The 18,411-nt window shown below is 39.9% G+C and overlaps 1 protein-coding gene across 4 annotated transcripts in view; it reads right to left on the bottom strand.

Annotated features, from left to right (window-relative positions):
• Positions 1-213: 213 nt before the first annotated feature.
• The window catches only part of NGF (nerve growth factor), a 35,016-nt gene continuing 16,818 nt past the window's right edge, over positions 214-18,411 (bottom strand). For 3 of the 4 annotated variants that reach the window (XM_069770599.1, XM_069770600.1, XM_069770598.1), the window contains 2 exons: positions 4,407-4,547; positions 214-1,093 (listed from right to left, as the gene is read on the bottom strand). In XM_069770599.1, coding sequence (XP_069626700.1) covers positions 362-1,081 — 720 coding nt within the window. In that variant the 5' untranslated portion in view covers positions 1,082-1,093; positions 4,407-4,547 and the 3' untranslated portion in view covers positions 214-361. The remainder of the gene's footprint in view (positions 1,094-4,406; positions 4,548-18,411) is intronic. The other variant, XM_069770601.1, reaches the window with a different exon arrangement.

The raw sequence follows: 18,411 nt of genomic DNA, 5'->3' as shown, positions 1-18,411 counted from the left end.
TTCACCGTGAACTGGCAGGTTTTGTGAGAAAAATTCTTTTGTTGTGGAAGAGAGGAATATGTGTGAAAACTGTGTGAAAAATGTTTTCTTTCTGTAGAATGGCGAGCAAAGATTGTTCGGTGGCCCTGTGGATATTTCAGAGTTGTAGGGCTGAATGAGACTAAGGTGAACATCTTTTGAAGAGTTCTGCCAGGAAATAAATAGCAAAACACAAAAGGTTTCCAAAAGAGTTTAATAAATAATGAGGTTCTTTCTGTACTGTATAAACTATAAATATACCATGCAGTCCTTTATAACTTAAAATAATTTACAGACTGAGGTAGGGGGGTAGGAAGATGTTGTCATGGGGTTTACATCCATCTCAGGGTCTCCCAGACTTCCTGCTGAGCACACACACACAGGCTGTGTCAATTCGAATAAATCGCCAGGCTGCTTGCTTGCCCTCCATTGTCAGCGCTTTGACAAAGGTGTGTGTTGTGGTACAGTAAGAGTTCCAGTGCTTTGCATCAATCCCTCGGCACCCACTGGAGACTGGCTTAGGGTCCCTGCACTTGGTCTCAAAAAAGTACTGCTTGAAAATGTTGTTGTTAATGTTGACCTCTCCCAACACTGTCACCTCTTTGCCTTTGATGTCAGTGGCTGTGGTTTTGTCTCCAACCCACATGCTGACGCTGTCACACACTGAGAATTCTCCCCGGTGTAATACAGGATGCGTGGTCCTCTTGGTCCTGACAGTCCTGTTGAGAGAATCTGCATTGCTGAGAAATCCTATATTCTGTCCTTGCCCAGACACTGGGGGGGGCTCTGTGCTGAACAGCACCCGAGGAGACCGGAAACGCCGTCTCTTAAAAAATTTTGGGTCCATGGTGATATTTATAGCTTCTCTTCTACCTATTGCCCAAGTAGAGTGGCCATGGGTTGTTGGTGGAGCTGCCTTGGGAGTGTGGTGTCTGTCACTCCGGTGGGTATTGAGCAGGGAGTGTTCTGCAGGATACTCCAGTGGAGCATTGTCCTCTGACTTTGGAGCTGCCTGTGTGCCGATCAAAAAAGCTATAATCAGAGTGTAGTACAGCATGGGCATTACGCTATGCACCTAGAACGAAAGAAAAACGTAATGTTACTGTAAGCCATGCTGGCACAAATGGATGCCATTGCTGTCAATAAATTTATAAGATACCCAGGATCATACAGATTTCATCAGGTATTCATGTGGGTGCCAGATGTTGTTCTTCCGGAAGAGCTCATTCAGACAGCATAGATGTTCTTAATAAAGCGAGAACATTAGAAAATAATAGCTAGATTATTATTAATTCCTCTGGTATTTGTTATTAGAACACTGTTTATGAAGCACTTGTTTGGTGTTATTAATGTGGAGACCATATGGTGACAGCATGTTCCCAGGAGTAAAATCTGTACTGATTTTTGCAGCAACCTTTTTGGCCAGGGCTGGTCTCTTGGCTGCAAATACCCTGCAGAGTAGTGAGAGTAGAAGCAGTCCCTTGGCTAAAATAGCTGTCCGTTCAGTTAATTTGTCTGCAGAGGTGTCCTTGGGGCTAGGGTGGGGACCATCAAGCTGGTACTTGTGGAAGGGGGGAAGCCCTAGTGAGTCGTGCCATTATCACACGCTCAACAGCCACGCTTGCCTGCCTTGTGGACAGGACCCACCACTCTGGCTGGCTCAGCAGCCTCCAGCAGCCTCCATCTATCCCATATGCCCTTTCGGGATGCACCACATTCCTGATTCTGGGCAGATAAAGCCCAGGCTCCTTCCCAGAAGAGCTCAGGCATCACATGTCTCAAGGGCAGATGGGATTTTTCCGTGTTCAAGCTGCCTATTAGGACAAATATGGATATTACATAGGAGCACCATGGGTGACAGGCTACTTCTAGGTTGGCATCTTAGGTATGGCATAGCTAAAACTATTGTGGCCATAGTACTGGGAATTATGTACAGGGAAACACCTTCCTTTTTTCAGTGCCGTGAGCAAGAAGCTCCACAATTGTCACTGCATAGCAGATCCACTGTCAGCGCTAGTCTTCCTTCGATCTGGAGAATACAAACATCTGTTTGGGTGTGGAAAAGCATAAGACAGATGTCTCAAACTTCGCTAAGAACAATTTTATGCTAGAAGACCAGCAGCAGTAATACCTTGTTAGGTAATTACCATGTGTTTACTAATTCAGCCACATGTTGGGTTAACAAATCAGCAGCAGGCATCCTAGGACTAAGAGACATTAAAAAATGATCTGAAATCGCAGTTAAGGGCAGACATTGTATTTCCTCTATGAAGACTTAATAAGCAGAGACAGGGTATAAACAGAAAAAAAACTACCAAGTGAGGCTCCTCCCCTGTCTCTTTGCCTTGTTTTGCCTGACATGTCTCAGCTGGCCCTGAATTACACTGTGTCCGGCCAGCAGGCAGGCAGCCGCACATAGACTGGACAAACAGGGTTTTGTAAAAGAGGAATCGGGCTCTGCAGTTCCACTGTGATTTCCCAGCATGTCTTAATGTTTTTTTCTGGGTGTGGGTCAATTACTGTTGAAGTTCCCCCTCCCTCTCTTTCTGTTCATCTTTCTCAGACTAGAATCCCAAGCAGCACTAAAGCACTCAACCAGAGCTTTAGCTTTGCTAGATCACAATCTTGTAGCAAATGCAGAACCCTAAGATGTCCCATAGGATCTTGTGTGGATAGTGTTTATCTCAGACAAGAGCTGAAATGAAATAACAGCAGTGTTTGTGCAGGGCTGGGGAAGCATTTAAGAAATCAGCAGGAGATACCGAGTGAAGGTAGTGACTGAAGAGGGTGAAGATGCTACAGTCCTGCATCAAGGGAAGAAAAGAAGAGAAAGGCCAAAAGCCACATTAGCAGTTGTCTGTGCAACAGTTGGGCCGGAAGAACTGGGGACAAAATGATGATGAGGAGAGTCAAATCTCTCTCTTGGAGAAAATCCTTACTGTTCCAAAGCTACTTTAATTTGCTTAAAACAAGGCTGAGGGTTGCTGCCTTCCCACATGCTGCTCGTGCTTGAGCAGTCATCATCATCTGTATAAGGCAATAGAGCTGGGTGTAGCTCAATAGCTTGGCTATGCATGATTCGGAGAGTAACCCCTTGTTCTACAACCAAATTAAAATCAGATGGTTCATTACATCTCTAAAGAGTTAGCTTTCCCGACAGAAATGTTAATGGAAAAGGTTTGCAGAACAAAATCCAGGCACAATTTAGACATGCCAATAGCAGCCTCAACCTATTGTGTTTATACATAAACCCTTTTTTTATTATTTCCTTCTATAGGAAAGAGACGTTGCAATGTCAGCAAAGAGCTGTTTCTGGTTTTGTGCTATACAAGATTCACTGCTCTAAAATGCAGCTATATTTATCTCCCTTCTCCGAGTTTCTTATGTTGCATATGCTAAGATTATTGCTTTAAGGCCATTAACACAAAATCAGAAAGATCTCACCGGCTTTTTTTTTTTTTAAACTTGCCTTGTATTTCCTCTCCTTGTGGTAAAGCATTCTGTGGGGAGTGTGGCCCAAACACAGAAAAAATGTGTTTGGGATATCTGGTAGTTTTCCTGAAGATTCAAATTTGAATTTTTTAATCAGTTATTAGATTAGTGGAGAATAGAAACTGATAGATTAAAAAAGTGGGCTAGACTTGATGGCAACACAAGCAAAAAAAGTTAACATTTAAAGAATAGGTATGCCTTAGACTGTGAGGATTGTAGACTTTTTTGCTGAGACATACAGGTATTTCACAGGCTTTTGGGGGGGGGTATTTTTAAACTTTTGCACATACTTAGTTGCTAGACCCTTTCATGGTGCTTTCTAGAAGTGTTCACAGTGCGTGTCAAATGCAGCCATCTGAACTTCCAGGGAGATGCACAGCTGCCAATACTGGGTGCTGGTAGTACATGGGTATCTGTAACATTGGCCGCAAAGGTTATCACAGGCATTTCAATGCCAAAAATACAGAAACTGTACTAAAACAGAGGATGTTTAATGAGAACTGTCACTTCTAAGTGCACCGAATCTCATTATGAGTAAACACTCCCCACAAAAGATTTGATGTCTGGAGACAGAATAAAAGAAGACAGAATAAGTGGAAGCTCCCATTTTAGCCAGACAATAGCTAGCTAGTGGCTATTGGTGAAGCAACTTGTTTAATAAGTCAAAGAGCTAAGCTTTTCCAGAAATAAGAGTATTAAATGCACACTGCCCTTGTTATTCTTTAGAAGACAGACCAGTGATTTCTTAAGTTCAGGATGACAGCTGTCTTTCCCACTTGTATGTTGGTCAAGTGTCATTTAAACACTTCTTCTGGTATAGCTGTTCAGGCTGCTGTGTGATAGTGGTAATAGACAATTTCAGTCTGTTCTGAGAAGAGTGTGTGTGTTGTGCTTACCTCTGAGTATACTGCACAAAAAACTGCTCCCCCAGCAAGGTCTTTATTTCATCCAGACGCTGAGCTGGGATTGGCTGCAGCATGCCATCGGGCCAGTTTGACTGCGTAGCTGAGTCTGGGAGTTGCTTATTCTGCGTTCCACTAGAAGTAGAAGTATTTGTTTCAGTAAAGAGCCAGGAAATAAGTGTTTTCAGTACCATTCCCCACTTGGTAGCAGGCATACGGGCACAAATTCACTTGCTTGGCTCTCTGAACTGTGCCTTTTTCACTGCTACTGTGTAGAGGTTGTCTAAAGTGCAGTTCTTGACTTTGAAGAGCAGCACATTTTTAAGACAGAACTACCTTTATTCAGCACCTTTACCAAACCATGGTTAACAATCCACTGCTCCCGATCCCTCGGGCATCTTCCAGGCTCACCAGAAACAAGAGTGATGCAGCATAGTGAAGTAATACCTGCTGATGTCACTATCTGAGCTCAGTTTGCACAGTAGCGATAGACAAATGAGGGCTCAGACCCCTCATCATCTTCATCTGGGAAGCAAGTCCAGTAACAAGTAAAGGCACCGCAAGTTGTGTGCCAGCAAATGCAGCCAATGTAAAACTGAGCGGCTACTCTGCTTGGTTGTCCAGACTGTTCTGAACAGCACTATCACCAGCCCTGTGTCCTTTTTCTGTCACAGTACTTCAAAATGGTGCACTCTTATTGTCAATACTCAAACACTCAAAACCAGAGACGTTTGTAGTACCTGCAGGATGTGAACCTATCTATGCCCTATCCACAAATCTGCCATGCACCCATCTTAGTGACACAGTTCATGTCCCATGCTTTCTCTTCTTAGGATGCCCCAAATGCTGGAAGTTCTTTAGAGACCCTGAAGAAGGGTTGCCAGCATGCATACTACTATACATTCTGAACAGCCAGTGGAAAGTAACTTTTGTTTCTTCACTGAGTTTTTATCAAGAAAAATGGTAACATTGTCAGTGATTGTAATATTCCACATGAAATACCAGCTACCTACAGGATAGTTCTAGCCTCTCCCATCCCCCCATCAGTGAGCTAAGTGTGAAGAAAGGCAGTTGCAAAGTTGGCTGGGCTGTTTTGTAGTAGTGTCACATTTAGTGAAAGTGAGTAGAGTAAAAAACGTGTGCAGCACAGCAGGTTGGAGTGCTAACATCTCACGGGTTGTCCAGCGATAGCAACTGGACTCTGCTTGATTGTTTGGAGTGTGAGTTCCACTTGAGAAATTGCTGTGGGTTTGTTTAGTGAAGAGATGATGCCTGAGATCTTTCATTCAGACATGGAAAAATTAAAAAAGAAAAAAAAAAATTCTAAGGCTCTTAACACTGCCAGAGCAAAAAGATGCTGTGTGCTAAAAGCTAGCAAATTGGTCAGCCTCAGTGCTGGATGTCTGCAATTTTAGAGGAAAAAAACCCAGAAAATCAGTATGCTGTACGAAATGAAACTTGGAGACAAGCTTGGGATGACATTTTGGGGGGTGAACCAAGCGTGTCCTTACCTGATGGAATCTCTTTATCAAGACGTTTGGCGAACTAGCATTGGTGAGGTGAAAAGACAATGAGTTATCCTCTTTCTGTTCTAGGCAGGCTTCCTTTTTTCACTAGCATTAAGGCAGGAATCAGGTGAGGGCCAGTGACATACTTGAGTCTTCCTGGTGTAGGAGAGAATCTGAAGACCTTTCACAGGACAAAGACCTTAAACTTTGGGGGTGTTTTGGTATGTGATTCAAAGTGGGTCCAAAAGAGCTATTTGGCTGGGATATTCTTTTCAGTGAGGCAACATAAACTGTAGACCTGTTCCCAGATTTAGGAGAAATTGGCCAGAAGATAAGAGTAGCTGCTGAAGCCTAGTGAAGAAGAGGAAAGCAACGGGCTGAAAGCAACAGTTACAACAGCAGGGAAATCTCTTGGTCAGTTCAGTAGATAATCAGGAGAATCACAGATTGGCATTTGTTGGCAGACAATTATCTGATTGTGGCTGATACTTGAGAACTGACGATACAAAACCTGCAGACATATGAAGGCACATATTAAATGCTTGTCCTCTGGCTAATGTAAAGGCAGAAATAACTCCAGTCTTAATTACTACACTGTCAATGGTCATATGGACCCCAAGTCAAAGCAGAACCATTATTTTCCTCAACAGTTAAATTCGGCATACTGACACCTTCTCATCAGAGTACATTTCTGATTGTAATTCATGAGTGCCATTGAAAGTGATGGAAATAGTATTTTATTAATATTAAGTATTTAGATAGCTTATCTGTTCTACTTAATAAGGTAAATAAGGATTGTATAAGGTCCTCCTGTACTGCAAAAGATCCTGCTGGGTTCAGTGTGGAGATTCAAGTGCATTTGCTAAGGAGAACATGCTGCTAACATCAGAGCATGAACTGGTTTCATTTTACACCTGCACAATTTCTGTCCACAGGAGAGCTGGCTGCCAGTAACTGTAGCCACTGGGTTTGGCTCTTACCAAGATCCAAATACAAGCTACTTAATTTTTAAAAATCTAACTGAAATCTTCCAAGACCATTTTCAAACAGTGCAGGGCACAGGAGTCAATCTGTTACATGCTCATTGTATCACGTTGTGCAACACTTCTGCAATGATTTGGCCACTCTGTGGATTTGCTGCTGTCTGTAGATCATGTTCTACTGTACCTGTGTGGTTGGCGTATTTAGGGGTTAAGCTAGTTACAGTGATACGAATGTGTCAGGTCAAACAAAGTTCTAAAATCCAAAGCTTCATGCTACCAGGTATGCTGCTACATTTTTGCAAGAATGTACTAGTAAAGCAATAAACCTTTCAGTCGGCTTTTGACAGTTTAGTAACAGTAACGATAGAGCTATAATATGCTGGCCACTGCCAAAAATAATCCAACAACTTTTCCGACTGTTCTGCCACCCTGAGAAAACACTGCTTCAGTTCCAACTGGCTGGTTTTTAACCACAAAAGAGTTTATTTTCAGCAGGGCTTTTTTTAAAGTTCTTTTACTGTCTTCTTCCCGGATTCCGGCTTGTGGTGGAATCCGGTAAATGATGCAGTGTTGTTCAAATGATGCAGAAGGCAACATCCATATACTATTCCTCTCTACCTACCATTCCCAGAGATTAATAAAATATCCTACTGAAGTAAGTATTTCTCCAGAATTTACATGCACTCAGGATTACAGACCTGGGGGGGGTTAAAAAAAAACCCACTTCGTTCTTATTTCTTTGTCTCAGCACGTATAGTAGAAGTAGTGGCATATTATAACTACAAAAAAGTGCTATTTGCACATGAAAGCTTCATAGGGGTTTAAGTAAAACAAATAACAGTATTTACGAACTGATCTAAGGGCTGTCTGAAAAAGGTAATAGTAGAAATATGCATGATCAGTCTCCCTCTTTGCTTATTTGGCAATCACGCAATAAAGATGTCACTAGTAAAAGTTGAAGTCTAAAAGCAATGTTACAAGGGGTTTAATGTAAGACCGGAGAAATGGATTACATGTAAAAGCAAGTGGTTCTGTGTCTTGGAAAACTCTTTGCTTGCAGGCACCTGCAAGTGAAACAAGTGCCAAACAAACCAAGTATATATAGGGAATTCCCATTTTTTTAAACAGTTATCCTACAGAATCTGAGGAAGAATGGATTAAAAGGTTGTGTTGCCTGGAAACTTATTTAGAACTGAAAATTTAGTAAATTTACTAAATGAATTGCTTCCAGTAGGAACAGCAGTGCTTAAAATTGTTGCCAAATCTCTGTATAGATCTCTGTTCCATGTAAAACTCCCAAACTTGTAACTTGTGATTCCAGTGCAGATCAATTTCAATTCAGACTGCAGTACTTGGACAGTTAGCAACAGGGTTATAAAGCATGTAAAGATACATGTGAAAGTTTTGGAATTCTAAGAGCAATTTATAGATTTGATGCTTCTCAGTGAAAACTGCTGTTGAATGTTGGCACTTCTGGTTTTGCTAGAATACAGAAATATAGCTCTTTTAAACCTGGAAGCATTGATAAAGTATCATTACAGTGGGGAGAAAAAACGGTGTACTATGTTGAAGTAGTTCCATTTCATGACTACCACTTGTATAACTGGAAATACAGCATGGAAGATTGGACTCCAGGACATCACCCACTCTTCTTCCCCAGGACACTGAACAGTGCAGCTTCTTACTTCAAGAATGTTAATGTTTTATTTTAAACTTTCTGAAGGAGAGAAAATGGAAAATTGATTTAGCACAACTCCAGCAGACCAGTAGTGGTGATGTTTAACCAACATAAACTCCTGTCTCAGGTATTCAGCTCTGTCAGGACAAATCAGAAATACTTCTTTTGCACATCTGTCACAAGCCTAATGTTCTAAATAGCTTTTCTGGGGGGTGTATTTTAAACAGAAGTGACTGGTCTTAACCAAACCAGGAGGGTCCCTTCCAGTTATGTGTTCTTCTAAAATCAGCTTTTTTCACAGAATAATATTATATATAATTGATGGTAACTGGCAAAACATCAACACCATGTTTTGCTACATTGCAGGGGTATCTTTACGTTTGTGTTTAAAGTGGATTGATTTTGCTCTTTCATTGACTCAGCAGGAAAGGCCAGGGGAGACAGATGAAAACCTACGACTTGAAATTTACTTGAAAAACATATAATTACATTTCAGATAGTTCATGGTCTTCTGATGTTTCTTATTTCTAGTTACATTTGATCATGAACAGTGGACAGCTTTCCAGTACGGAAATTTGCTCTGGGGCTTATAAGAACTTCCCAGTGTCCATCAGTCCCAGAGCATTCGGATCACTCTGAGAAGAATCATCCTTGAGATTAAGAACAGTTTTGGTTTTTCTCATACCTGTAGAACGAAGAGAAACAGCTGCTTTCTTCTTTGCTGCCAATGTAGTGCATTTAAGATATATTTAAGTCTTAAAGGAACATGAATTCCAGTAAGTCAGTTTCCAGCAGAAATTGTAGTCTCACTGTACTGCCTTGTTTCAACTAGAAACAGTACTCAGAAACTGGTCATCCAGGTTTTTTTGCAGGATCAACAATAATGCTGTTCTTTTATACAGCGTGGTACGTCTAGAACAATCATTGTGAGGTGAAGCAAAATTTTTTTGTCATGACCAAGAACAATAGAAGTTTTAGCCACAAGTGTATGTAAAGCTTCCCTGCTAGGCCAGCTGACAATCAACGAGCACTTTAGTAATGATAACCTCTAAGGTTTAGTTTACAAACTGTACTAATGCAGTGGACTCCTACTGTCAAATCACAGTCCTCCTTTAGGGCAAATCCCTACCTTACAGTGTCTCTTACAGTTCTACACAGATGATTTATCCCTTCTTAGTGTTGGTATATTGGCTGAGTCCCCCAAACGCTCTTAAGTTAAAAAAAGGGATTCTGTCATTAATAATCAGACTGCACTGTGGCAGAATTTAATACACATTGTCTTGAGACAAATGGGAGTGATCATTTTCAATCACATTTCACTTAAGCAAGTGAAACTTTGACTTTTTATTTTTAAGTTGCACATGATTTAGATCCAGCCACCAAACTTTACAGGTTAAAAAAAATGTGTTTTTTTACAGAATAATGATTTGCTTTCCACTCAGAAACACAGAAGAGTTTTCTACAGTGAACTCTAAAGGCTGAGAATGTGCATTCAGCACTGAAAACTTTTCAGTTTTCAGTCCAATTAATTTTACAATTAGCTTTTGCTGACAGTGTGATCTGAGTGTTTATTGCCACGTGCTTTTGCTAAATGTGAGTGGGGATAGGGTGGGCAGCAAAAAGTTCCTCCTTATTGGTTTGTCAGAGATTAATGTACACTCTGTGTGTTAAAAGTGTTTATTCTGTCATGTCTGGTTGGAACGTATTCTTGCTTTCCTTGAAGAGTGCCATATTTTTTTTTTTCCTTTGAGGTTTTTGTCTTAGCATTATACAGTTCTGTAAATATGAGATTGTATTGCTTTGTGAAATCTCACCACGTGAGACTTGGAAGACCGGGAAAATAAATAAAAACCTGGTGGAGCGATCAGTAATTAAAACCATACTGCTGTGTTACAGTTCTACCAGCATGAAGTGGAAACTAAGACCAGGCCTTGATTTTATAACAGGACACCTCTGACACCTCATGTAATTACTATCATAGTACTAAACAGGTGGGAGCATCCTCAACTTGCATGAAGTGTGCTGCTGCTTGAATTCAAGGAACAAAATTTTACAAAATGCTTTGGCAAGCCTTTTTGTTGTCTGTAGTCCATAATGTACCAGTAAAGCTTTAATTATGTTTCAGTTTTATTGTAGATACTTACTATTTATTGCACACAGAGTACTGATTAGGCTGTTAGAGCACAGAAACCAGTGATAATACATAAGACCTGCCTGTCTTGTAGGTCTTGAGGTTCTTGGGTACCCTGCTGCTTTCAGTAATGCCTGACAAGGTAAAGTGAAGCACTAGAATTGGGCTATCAATGTGGTATTACTATCTGTAAATGTTAGTAAAAATGAAGCAAGTAGGTCTTTAATACAGAATATTTTTTAGTGCCTTATTTTAATAGAGAAGACAGTGCAGCCTTCTAATTGCACATTCACCAGATTCCATTAAAGTAGCTCCTACGCTAGTAAGAGAAAAGACAGTTTAATGCTCAGTTTGGCTCAAATACAGCAAGTAAGTTATTTTCTAAACAAAAATAAACACTGGCAATAAACATAGGCATAGAATGTTGTAATCTAATGTATGATACAATTTGGGATGTTGTTTTCTGTCATTCTTAAAGTTGTTGGCATACTTTAGGGATGTGCAACAAATAAACAGAAAGGATGTTTGAATTTTTTTGTCTTTGTGATTACAGAAACACTGATATATCTTGAATTTATGAAATGATGCGCATTTCAGAAGTGAGCTCCCTAGTGCAAATAACCTAGTTACTCTCAAGTCTCATGCAGTTCATCCTGAAGGTGTGGAACAATAAGGGATTAGGCTTGTGAGAATACACATCTGATTTACCAATTTTGTAATTCAGATTACAGGAAATAGAAGAAAACCAACATCATAATAGCAGGAAATAATAGTTTTCAAAATACTGTATGAGCCAATAGAGTCCCCAAAGTATTTGATTAGACTTCTCCATTTCAGAGATGAGAAGTGTTTGCTTTAGTCAATAATGACAAAAGAAGTAGTTCACACTATATAGGGTTTGACCCAACAGTGAATTTTGTGCAGTTCTTCCCAATGAAACAATATGGAGCATGTGTGCTGTGCTAGGGCTACTGGTAGCAGATGGTTTGCAGCCAGTAAACTGCCGCTTGTTTTCTGGTATTATTTGCAATGATGAATGATGTGCTTGGCTTTCTGTGCAGCAGATGGGATCACGGAGGTCACCAAAATAAGCAACAAATAGTGTATTAGTTTTATCTCGCTGCTTCTGGTGATAAGAGAGAAAGGAGGGAGGGAGGCAGTTGCTGCTGAAGTTGCTGTTAAAGAGAAGGTGTCTACTGGCACATCTTCCTCACTGAAACACTTGAACAGGTATATGAATTAAAATCTAACAGTAGCAATTCAGAGAAAAAACTTCTGAGACCTGAGAGGCCTTGAAGGGAATCCTTAAGCCATTATGACTAAGAGCAGTGTCAGAGGCACTGCATTTCAGCTTTCCCTTGATCTTAGCTGATGAGCAAGAAAATGGGAATTTCTAATGGACTCAAAATTTCATTCCTCTGTTATATCTACAGTGACTCATTCTGTAAATAATAGCTTTATGTGTGTTGAAGAGCCAGTTGGAAGCTACCTGTGTCTCATACACTTCCTTTTGTTCCAAATGCCTCCAGTACTGAAATGTTCCTTTGAGTATTTATAGGGAGAGCAGCAGACTGAGAAAAATGCTACCCTGCAGCAATTAGCATGCATCATGTCACCATGATCATCGTCATCACAGGATGTGCAACAAATAACTACCTCTAGATTTCTGACTCAAGTTTAGTCTACGCAAGGGTAATAACAAGAGTGCTTGATAGCCCATGATGTATCTGTCCATTTTGGGTACTTAAGGGAAAATAGCACTATGAGCCTTGACCTGCAGGGTGGGGATTCACCAAATCAGAAACCAATAAGGCTTTGAAAAATGCTTCTTAGGGTTTATTTTATGCGTATTGGGGCATAAGTAATGGGAATGGGCTTATTTGGAAGAGCCTAATTTTATCACTTCTATCCTTCTGAACCAGTACGTAAATATTTCAATTGCTAGTGCCTCTGCAAAGAAGCCCAAAAAGAGGAAGACAAGTCTATTGCTCCTCACCTTCATTGACACTCCATTGCCTCAGAGCACAGGGTGCCAAGTGAAGCTGCCTTATGGGAGAGATGCAGCCTGCAGCAACAGGTGGTGGTTTCTTGCAGTAGGTGATGGAGACTTGTGACACAGGACAGGCAGAGCTCAACTTTAAAAGGCTCACTTTGTAACTACTGAGTTGTAAAGCATAATTGAGACTTCTGTTTTTAAGAATGTAATGTTTGGCATCATGATACTCTCACATGTGGAATACACTCATAGGAATTTAGAGTCATCAGCAGTCATCTAAAATGGGGCTTCCTTTGGAAAACAATACATGATCTTCAGGTCATGATGGCCATACCAGTAAAAACTTGCAGTGGGATGCAGTTCTTACTGTGACCGATTGGCTGTTAGTACAGTGTTAAGCATGCACAGAGCCACCCTGACAGAAGAGAAAATTTTATCCGATATAAGATATCAAAGACAAACTGACAGTCATTAAATAAAAGATACAGAAATTGTCAGGATAAAAATCTCTGAATACAGTGAAGGAAAAAATGAATTAATGGTCACTTAATAAAACTAGTGAGAAATCTCTCTGAAAATAAATGACAGAAAACACCCTTAGGAGGAGCATGTGAATCTGATTCTCCTGAAGTTGATGGCTTCAATGGCATAAAGCTGGTAAAATTAAGTGAGCTAGGAGTAAGAATGCCAGCTACAAATAGGTTATCTGAGCATACTAGAATTGTATATCATCTATAAAGCAAATCCTAAAATTAATGATTGACATGTGATGATTACTTTGGAACTTTCAATATAGACTTCAAACTGTGTGTATATATATATATACACACACACACTGTGTATATAATATATATACTGTATATATAATATATATATTATATATAAGTGTATATATATATAACTGTGTGTGTGTATATATATATAAAATAGGACTCCAGGGGTTCATAAATCCTAATTCATTGACACAAAGGAGTGACTAAAGGATCTCAGACACTGACAGGAAAACTACTGCAGCAAAAATGGGATTAATCCATCCCACCTATATAAAGTTGGATGCCTTTGAGGTCTATGGAAACAGATGCCTCCAGCCTACCCAACTACCAGCGAGCATGAAAGATTGCTGCTGACTCACAGTTCCTGTCCAAACACAAGAAGTGGAGTTGTTCCCTAGTTGCTGCTTAAAACAGCGAGTCCAAAAGAAATGCATGAGGGTACACAGCCTGTCCTTCTCTCCCTCTACACCTTTCCCAAATGGATCTTGAGCTGGTTCTGCCAAGTGTCTAGCTTGCTGTATTTGGACCTGAGGTTTCCAATACAAAATGACTAGAAATGAAAGAATGGGAATTTCAGACTTTATGAAACTACTAAAATCAAACTGGAATTCATCTGGGAAAAGAAAGTATGACGGCAATCAGACTACAATGTTACTATCCCATCTTACAGCCAAAAGTAGTTAAGGCAGAAAAATACAGTATCTTTAAGGGCCAGTAAACTTTTCCAACTAGTGATCTTATTCCAGCTATTCAGGAGGGAATATAAAGCCTGATTCTTGTCCAAACCCTGATTAATAAGAACCAGCTGAATCCTAACAGCAATGTTAGCGTTTAATTTTTTTTCAAGCTCATAATTTTCATTTTTGTTATCCTTTTTCACTTTTCTGTACAAAGAAATTTGAAACAAATGAGATTTTTAGCGACTGGACATGTATTGTAGTGTAATGGATAAAATGTGATGACTCCAAAAATGAGGTAGAAAATAAAAATGAGCTGGTGTGTCATGATCAGATTCCCAGAGATAGGTTCCATCATCTGTAATGTTTCTCTAGATCTTGAATTTGGAAAAGAACATTATGTAAGTACAAAGAGCATCCAGAAATTATGGCCAGGATCCTCATGACTTTTGATACTTGATGCTGGTGTGTTTCAGGCTTTCCTTTTCTAGTCATTCTTTACATCAAAAAGGAATTTTATCTTCTACAAATCTTCCAGTGCTTTTATAACTATTTTAAAAGCCTCAACAGTATTTTAGTGGGGCAGGAATTCTGAAAATACAAAAGGGAGGTTGAAGGTGTCTGTACTTGGCAAGTCAGAATATAGGAAGGATGCAGCAAAGAAGGCTAGAGTTGAGAGAACGTTAAAATGTATGTTCTACTGAAGATGAGGATCTGGCTGCACTTGATAAAATTTTGTAGCTGGAGCAGTTCAAAATGACATATTGGGGTTTTTTTTCCATTAAAAAAAAACCCTTAAGGATATAGACAAAGGATTGCAAAATAAAACTTCCACCTTATGAAATGGAGATGCTCTTGTGTTCTTCAGAGATTTCTGAGATAGTGGAGAAAGAGTCAATACTGAAACAGAGTATTACTTTGCATATGTAGGATTTTCCATCCAAAAATGTCAAGACATTTTACAAGCGCTTAATCAAATGGGCCTCGCCACTAGCTTATGGTCTATCAGTAGAAATGACTTCTGTAGCAAGTGAAGAACTTGGAGAACATAGGATTCTTGCCTAGCAGTAGCTATGTTCCTTTTCTCCTGTGCCCCTTTTTTTTAAATTTTTTTTTTAAACTTCTAGGATATTCCTTCCTATTTCTAAATCTATTTTACCTTCATGAGACCTATGAAATTCAATTACCTTCTTAGTGATTGAATTCCCTCTCCGGTGATTTACTTTACATGACAATATGGAAATTGTGACAAGCAAACTCAAATGAGAGCTTTAGAAATCGAATTCCTTATTTTCTTTGCAGTTGAAAATGGGTATTGACCCCACAGCAGTCAGATTCATTCTGTGCCTACCTTATTGTTACTACATTTAATTTATTTTGTTAAAAGTCCACATAAGGTATGGGAATAATACTTTTAGTTAGCTTAAAATGTTAATATTTTTCTTTAAATCAACATGCCCCAAGTGGAATTAAATGTATAAAAAATCCTAAGTAATTGGGCAGTTGCTCATTAGTGATTTGACTTCTATACTCTTCGACATATCCTGTAAATTTGAGAAGTATGTAATTTCTAGATGACTACTGGATATAAGCAATGGAGAGCAGTGAGCTGTGTCCTGCTATACATGAGGTGACATGCAAAGATTTGGGCAGATATTTGTATATCGTCTCATTGCAAAGCCTGAGCTGGTTCTGAAGTTTGTAAAGATGTAGTGATGCTCAAACTCTTGTACTCCACCTGCCTTTCCAATTTAATTTGTGTTGAAAACAATTTCCTTAGAATTTGTAAGTACTCCACTACAGAGATGTGAAGTATGGTGGGTTTTGCCATCTAAACTAAGCAAATAATTTGAAAGTTACTAAAGAGGTGGAAAAATGGGTTTTCCTTCTCTGCACAGCAAGACCCTTTTAAATCTGGTGCAATTTTGAAATGAAAGGGTAAAATCTCCTAAGAACAGGGTCTGTAGTAGAGCTGTCCACAAAAAAATCTGGAAACACCGCCAAATAAAACAAAGTAAAACACAGAAACACTGAAAGAGTTATCAGATTGCAGTATCATCTGTGTAACTGTTGTAACGTTCTCTGGAAGCACAAGTAGTTCTTGCAGGAGAAATAAGAGTCTCCTGACATCTAGGGTAGTTTACCAAGAAAAACAGGAGGTTCTTACTATTGCTTAGACCTTGAAGCCATTTGTTCTAATACTTTGGCTCATATGGACATGATCAGAAAAAGGAAACAAGCAAATAGGATTTCATCTTCGAGTTCTAGCACTTCAGAAGCAATGATGCTACATCATTTTCTATGAAGAGACAGAGCTGTTTTGTAAACTGTGGTGCTGCTGGAATTTTTACGCATGTGCATTCATAATTCATATGTTTGTACTTGGTTTCTGTGTAAACATGTTGACATTATGCAAAATGCTCCATACCTACATTTTTTTTCCTGTAAGTTTTCTGTTCTGAACTGTTTTCAGCCGAGAAGATTGTCTTGATTAATTGGCAGCAGATTAAACTGTTGCAAAGCTGATCTGCATAAGTGTTCGGGATGTTTGGGAAACAGATCCTATTTCTTCACACTGTTTTGTTTGCCTTATTGTCCTTATTTGTTTGTTATATTTTTGTGTGTGCGTGTGCTTCAAGTGGTAGAAAAACAAGCGTGTGTTTGTACCGGTTCCTTCTCTTTTTACCATAATCTTTTTTTGCAACTTTCTTTATGGAATGAATGGATTAAAAAGCAGTAGGAGAATGGGCTTACCATCACCAAGTCCAGCCCGTGACTGCTACTATGACTAAGTGGTACAGCAACAAACACACATGATATGCACTTGCACTAAATCATTCCATCAGGGCTGGACCTGTGCATTCCCTGACTAAATAGAACAGCTGTTCTGTGCAACAGTTGTAGTGATTTGGTAATGATTTGCTGGGCAGCACACTCAAGGACCAAGCAGTATATTCCTGCTGGTAAAATCTCATATTCTGTGAAACTTAGTCCTGCCCCTGGTCATGCTTAAGTCTTGACATACTCTTTTTTGTTTCCTCTCCAGCTCCAAGTGCTGTCACTCCACATGCTTTTTGACTCTGTCCTATCCTTTATTTGCAGGTCTCCCTGACTTCTCCTTTCACATATTGAGACCGGCTGCCTCAGAGCTGCTGCCCTACCCAATCTTCGCTGCAGTGCACATTGGACCTCTTGTCATCTTAAGCATCTTGGCTTTCATCTTCTGTGGAAGGTATTTACTCATTGCTGTATTAACCCATTGCACAGTGACTTGCACAGTTGCAATGCTAGACAACTGCTGGCAACCATAAAGAGGGGTAGTAACAAAATGTAGTGGATTCTGTACATTAGCAACAAAATACATATTCAGAAAAACTAATTCAAACTGCATTTCCTTGTACTAAGTAAATACAGTGACTTGATTTAGGAGATTGCTCCATTCCTATGCTCTGAGAATCTCAGCTCTGCTGTAGTTGAGACCCTGACACTAAACCTATGAGGCCAGAAAAATACAGTCCAAACTTCCGCACTGTGCAAAGCTCCCAGCATCCTGAATGTGTCAGGCAGCTGCTGCATAAAAAATCCGACTAATGCTCCCAGAGAGCAAAGATAGTTTGAACTGGGTCCATATTTTAGCTAGTGTGGGCTTCTGGGCGCAGACCCAGTGAGCAGTGGGCGAGTAGGAGTTTTCTGTCTTTGCATTATGTCAGAGTTTGAGAGGAGGCAGCTGGTGTGAATGTTTTAAGATAGGAGGTTTTTCTTCCCCACCCAGACATTTAAGGTGAAATGAAATTTAAAGTGAAACTTAAATGTGGGAAGGGGTTTGTCTGGATCTTGAACCAGCAGCCTCTGGAGCCTGACCACTCTGCAACATCCTTACCTCACACAAAGCTTGAACGGTGATCAGTGTAATATGCAGAGAAGTGAATGATCATACGAAGTGCAAGATGTCCTCCCTTGCTGGGAGTCCGCAGCTGTCTCTGAAATAAAAGCTTGTGTCTTTGAACAGTTCTCCTGATCACACAGTTATTCTGTGCAAAAGGACTGTTAAACAGAAAAGTGTTTGTAAAGAAAAGATCGGATCCTTTCTCGTCTTGTTCACTCCCTTACGCATGGGAATACTTTAAGCAAAGAACAAAGTGCAAGGAAGTTTAAATGAAGTTCAGGCTTCAGCAACCTCTGCTTAAGAATAGGAGACAGGGAGTTGGACTAACCTGTCAGCCTCAACAATTCTTATAAATCTGCATTTGGCA

Source organism: Haliaeetus albicilla, chromosome 26, assembly GCF_947461875.1.
Source record: "Haliaeetus albicilla chromosome 26, bHalAlb1.1, whole genome shotgun sequence".
NCBI lineage: Eukaryota > Metazoa > Chordata > Aves > Accipitriformes > Accipitridae > Haliaeetus > Haliaeetus albicilla.
Note: the sequence above shows the minus strand (reverse complement) of the source record. Positions and strands in the feature narration are given on the sequence as shown.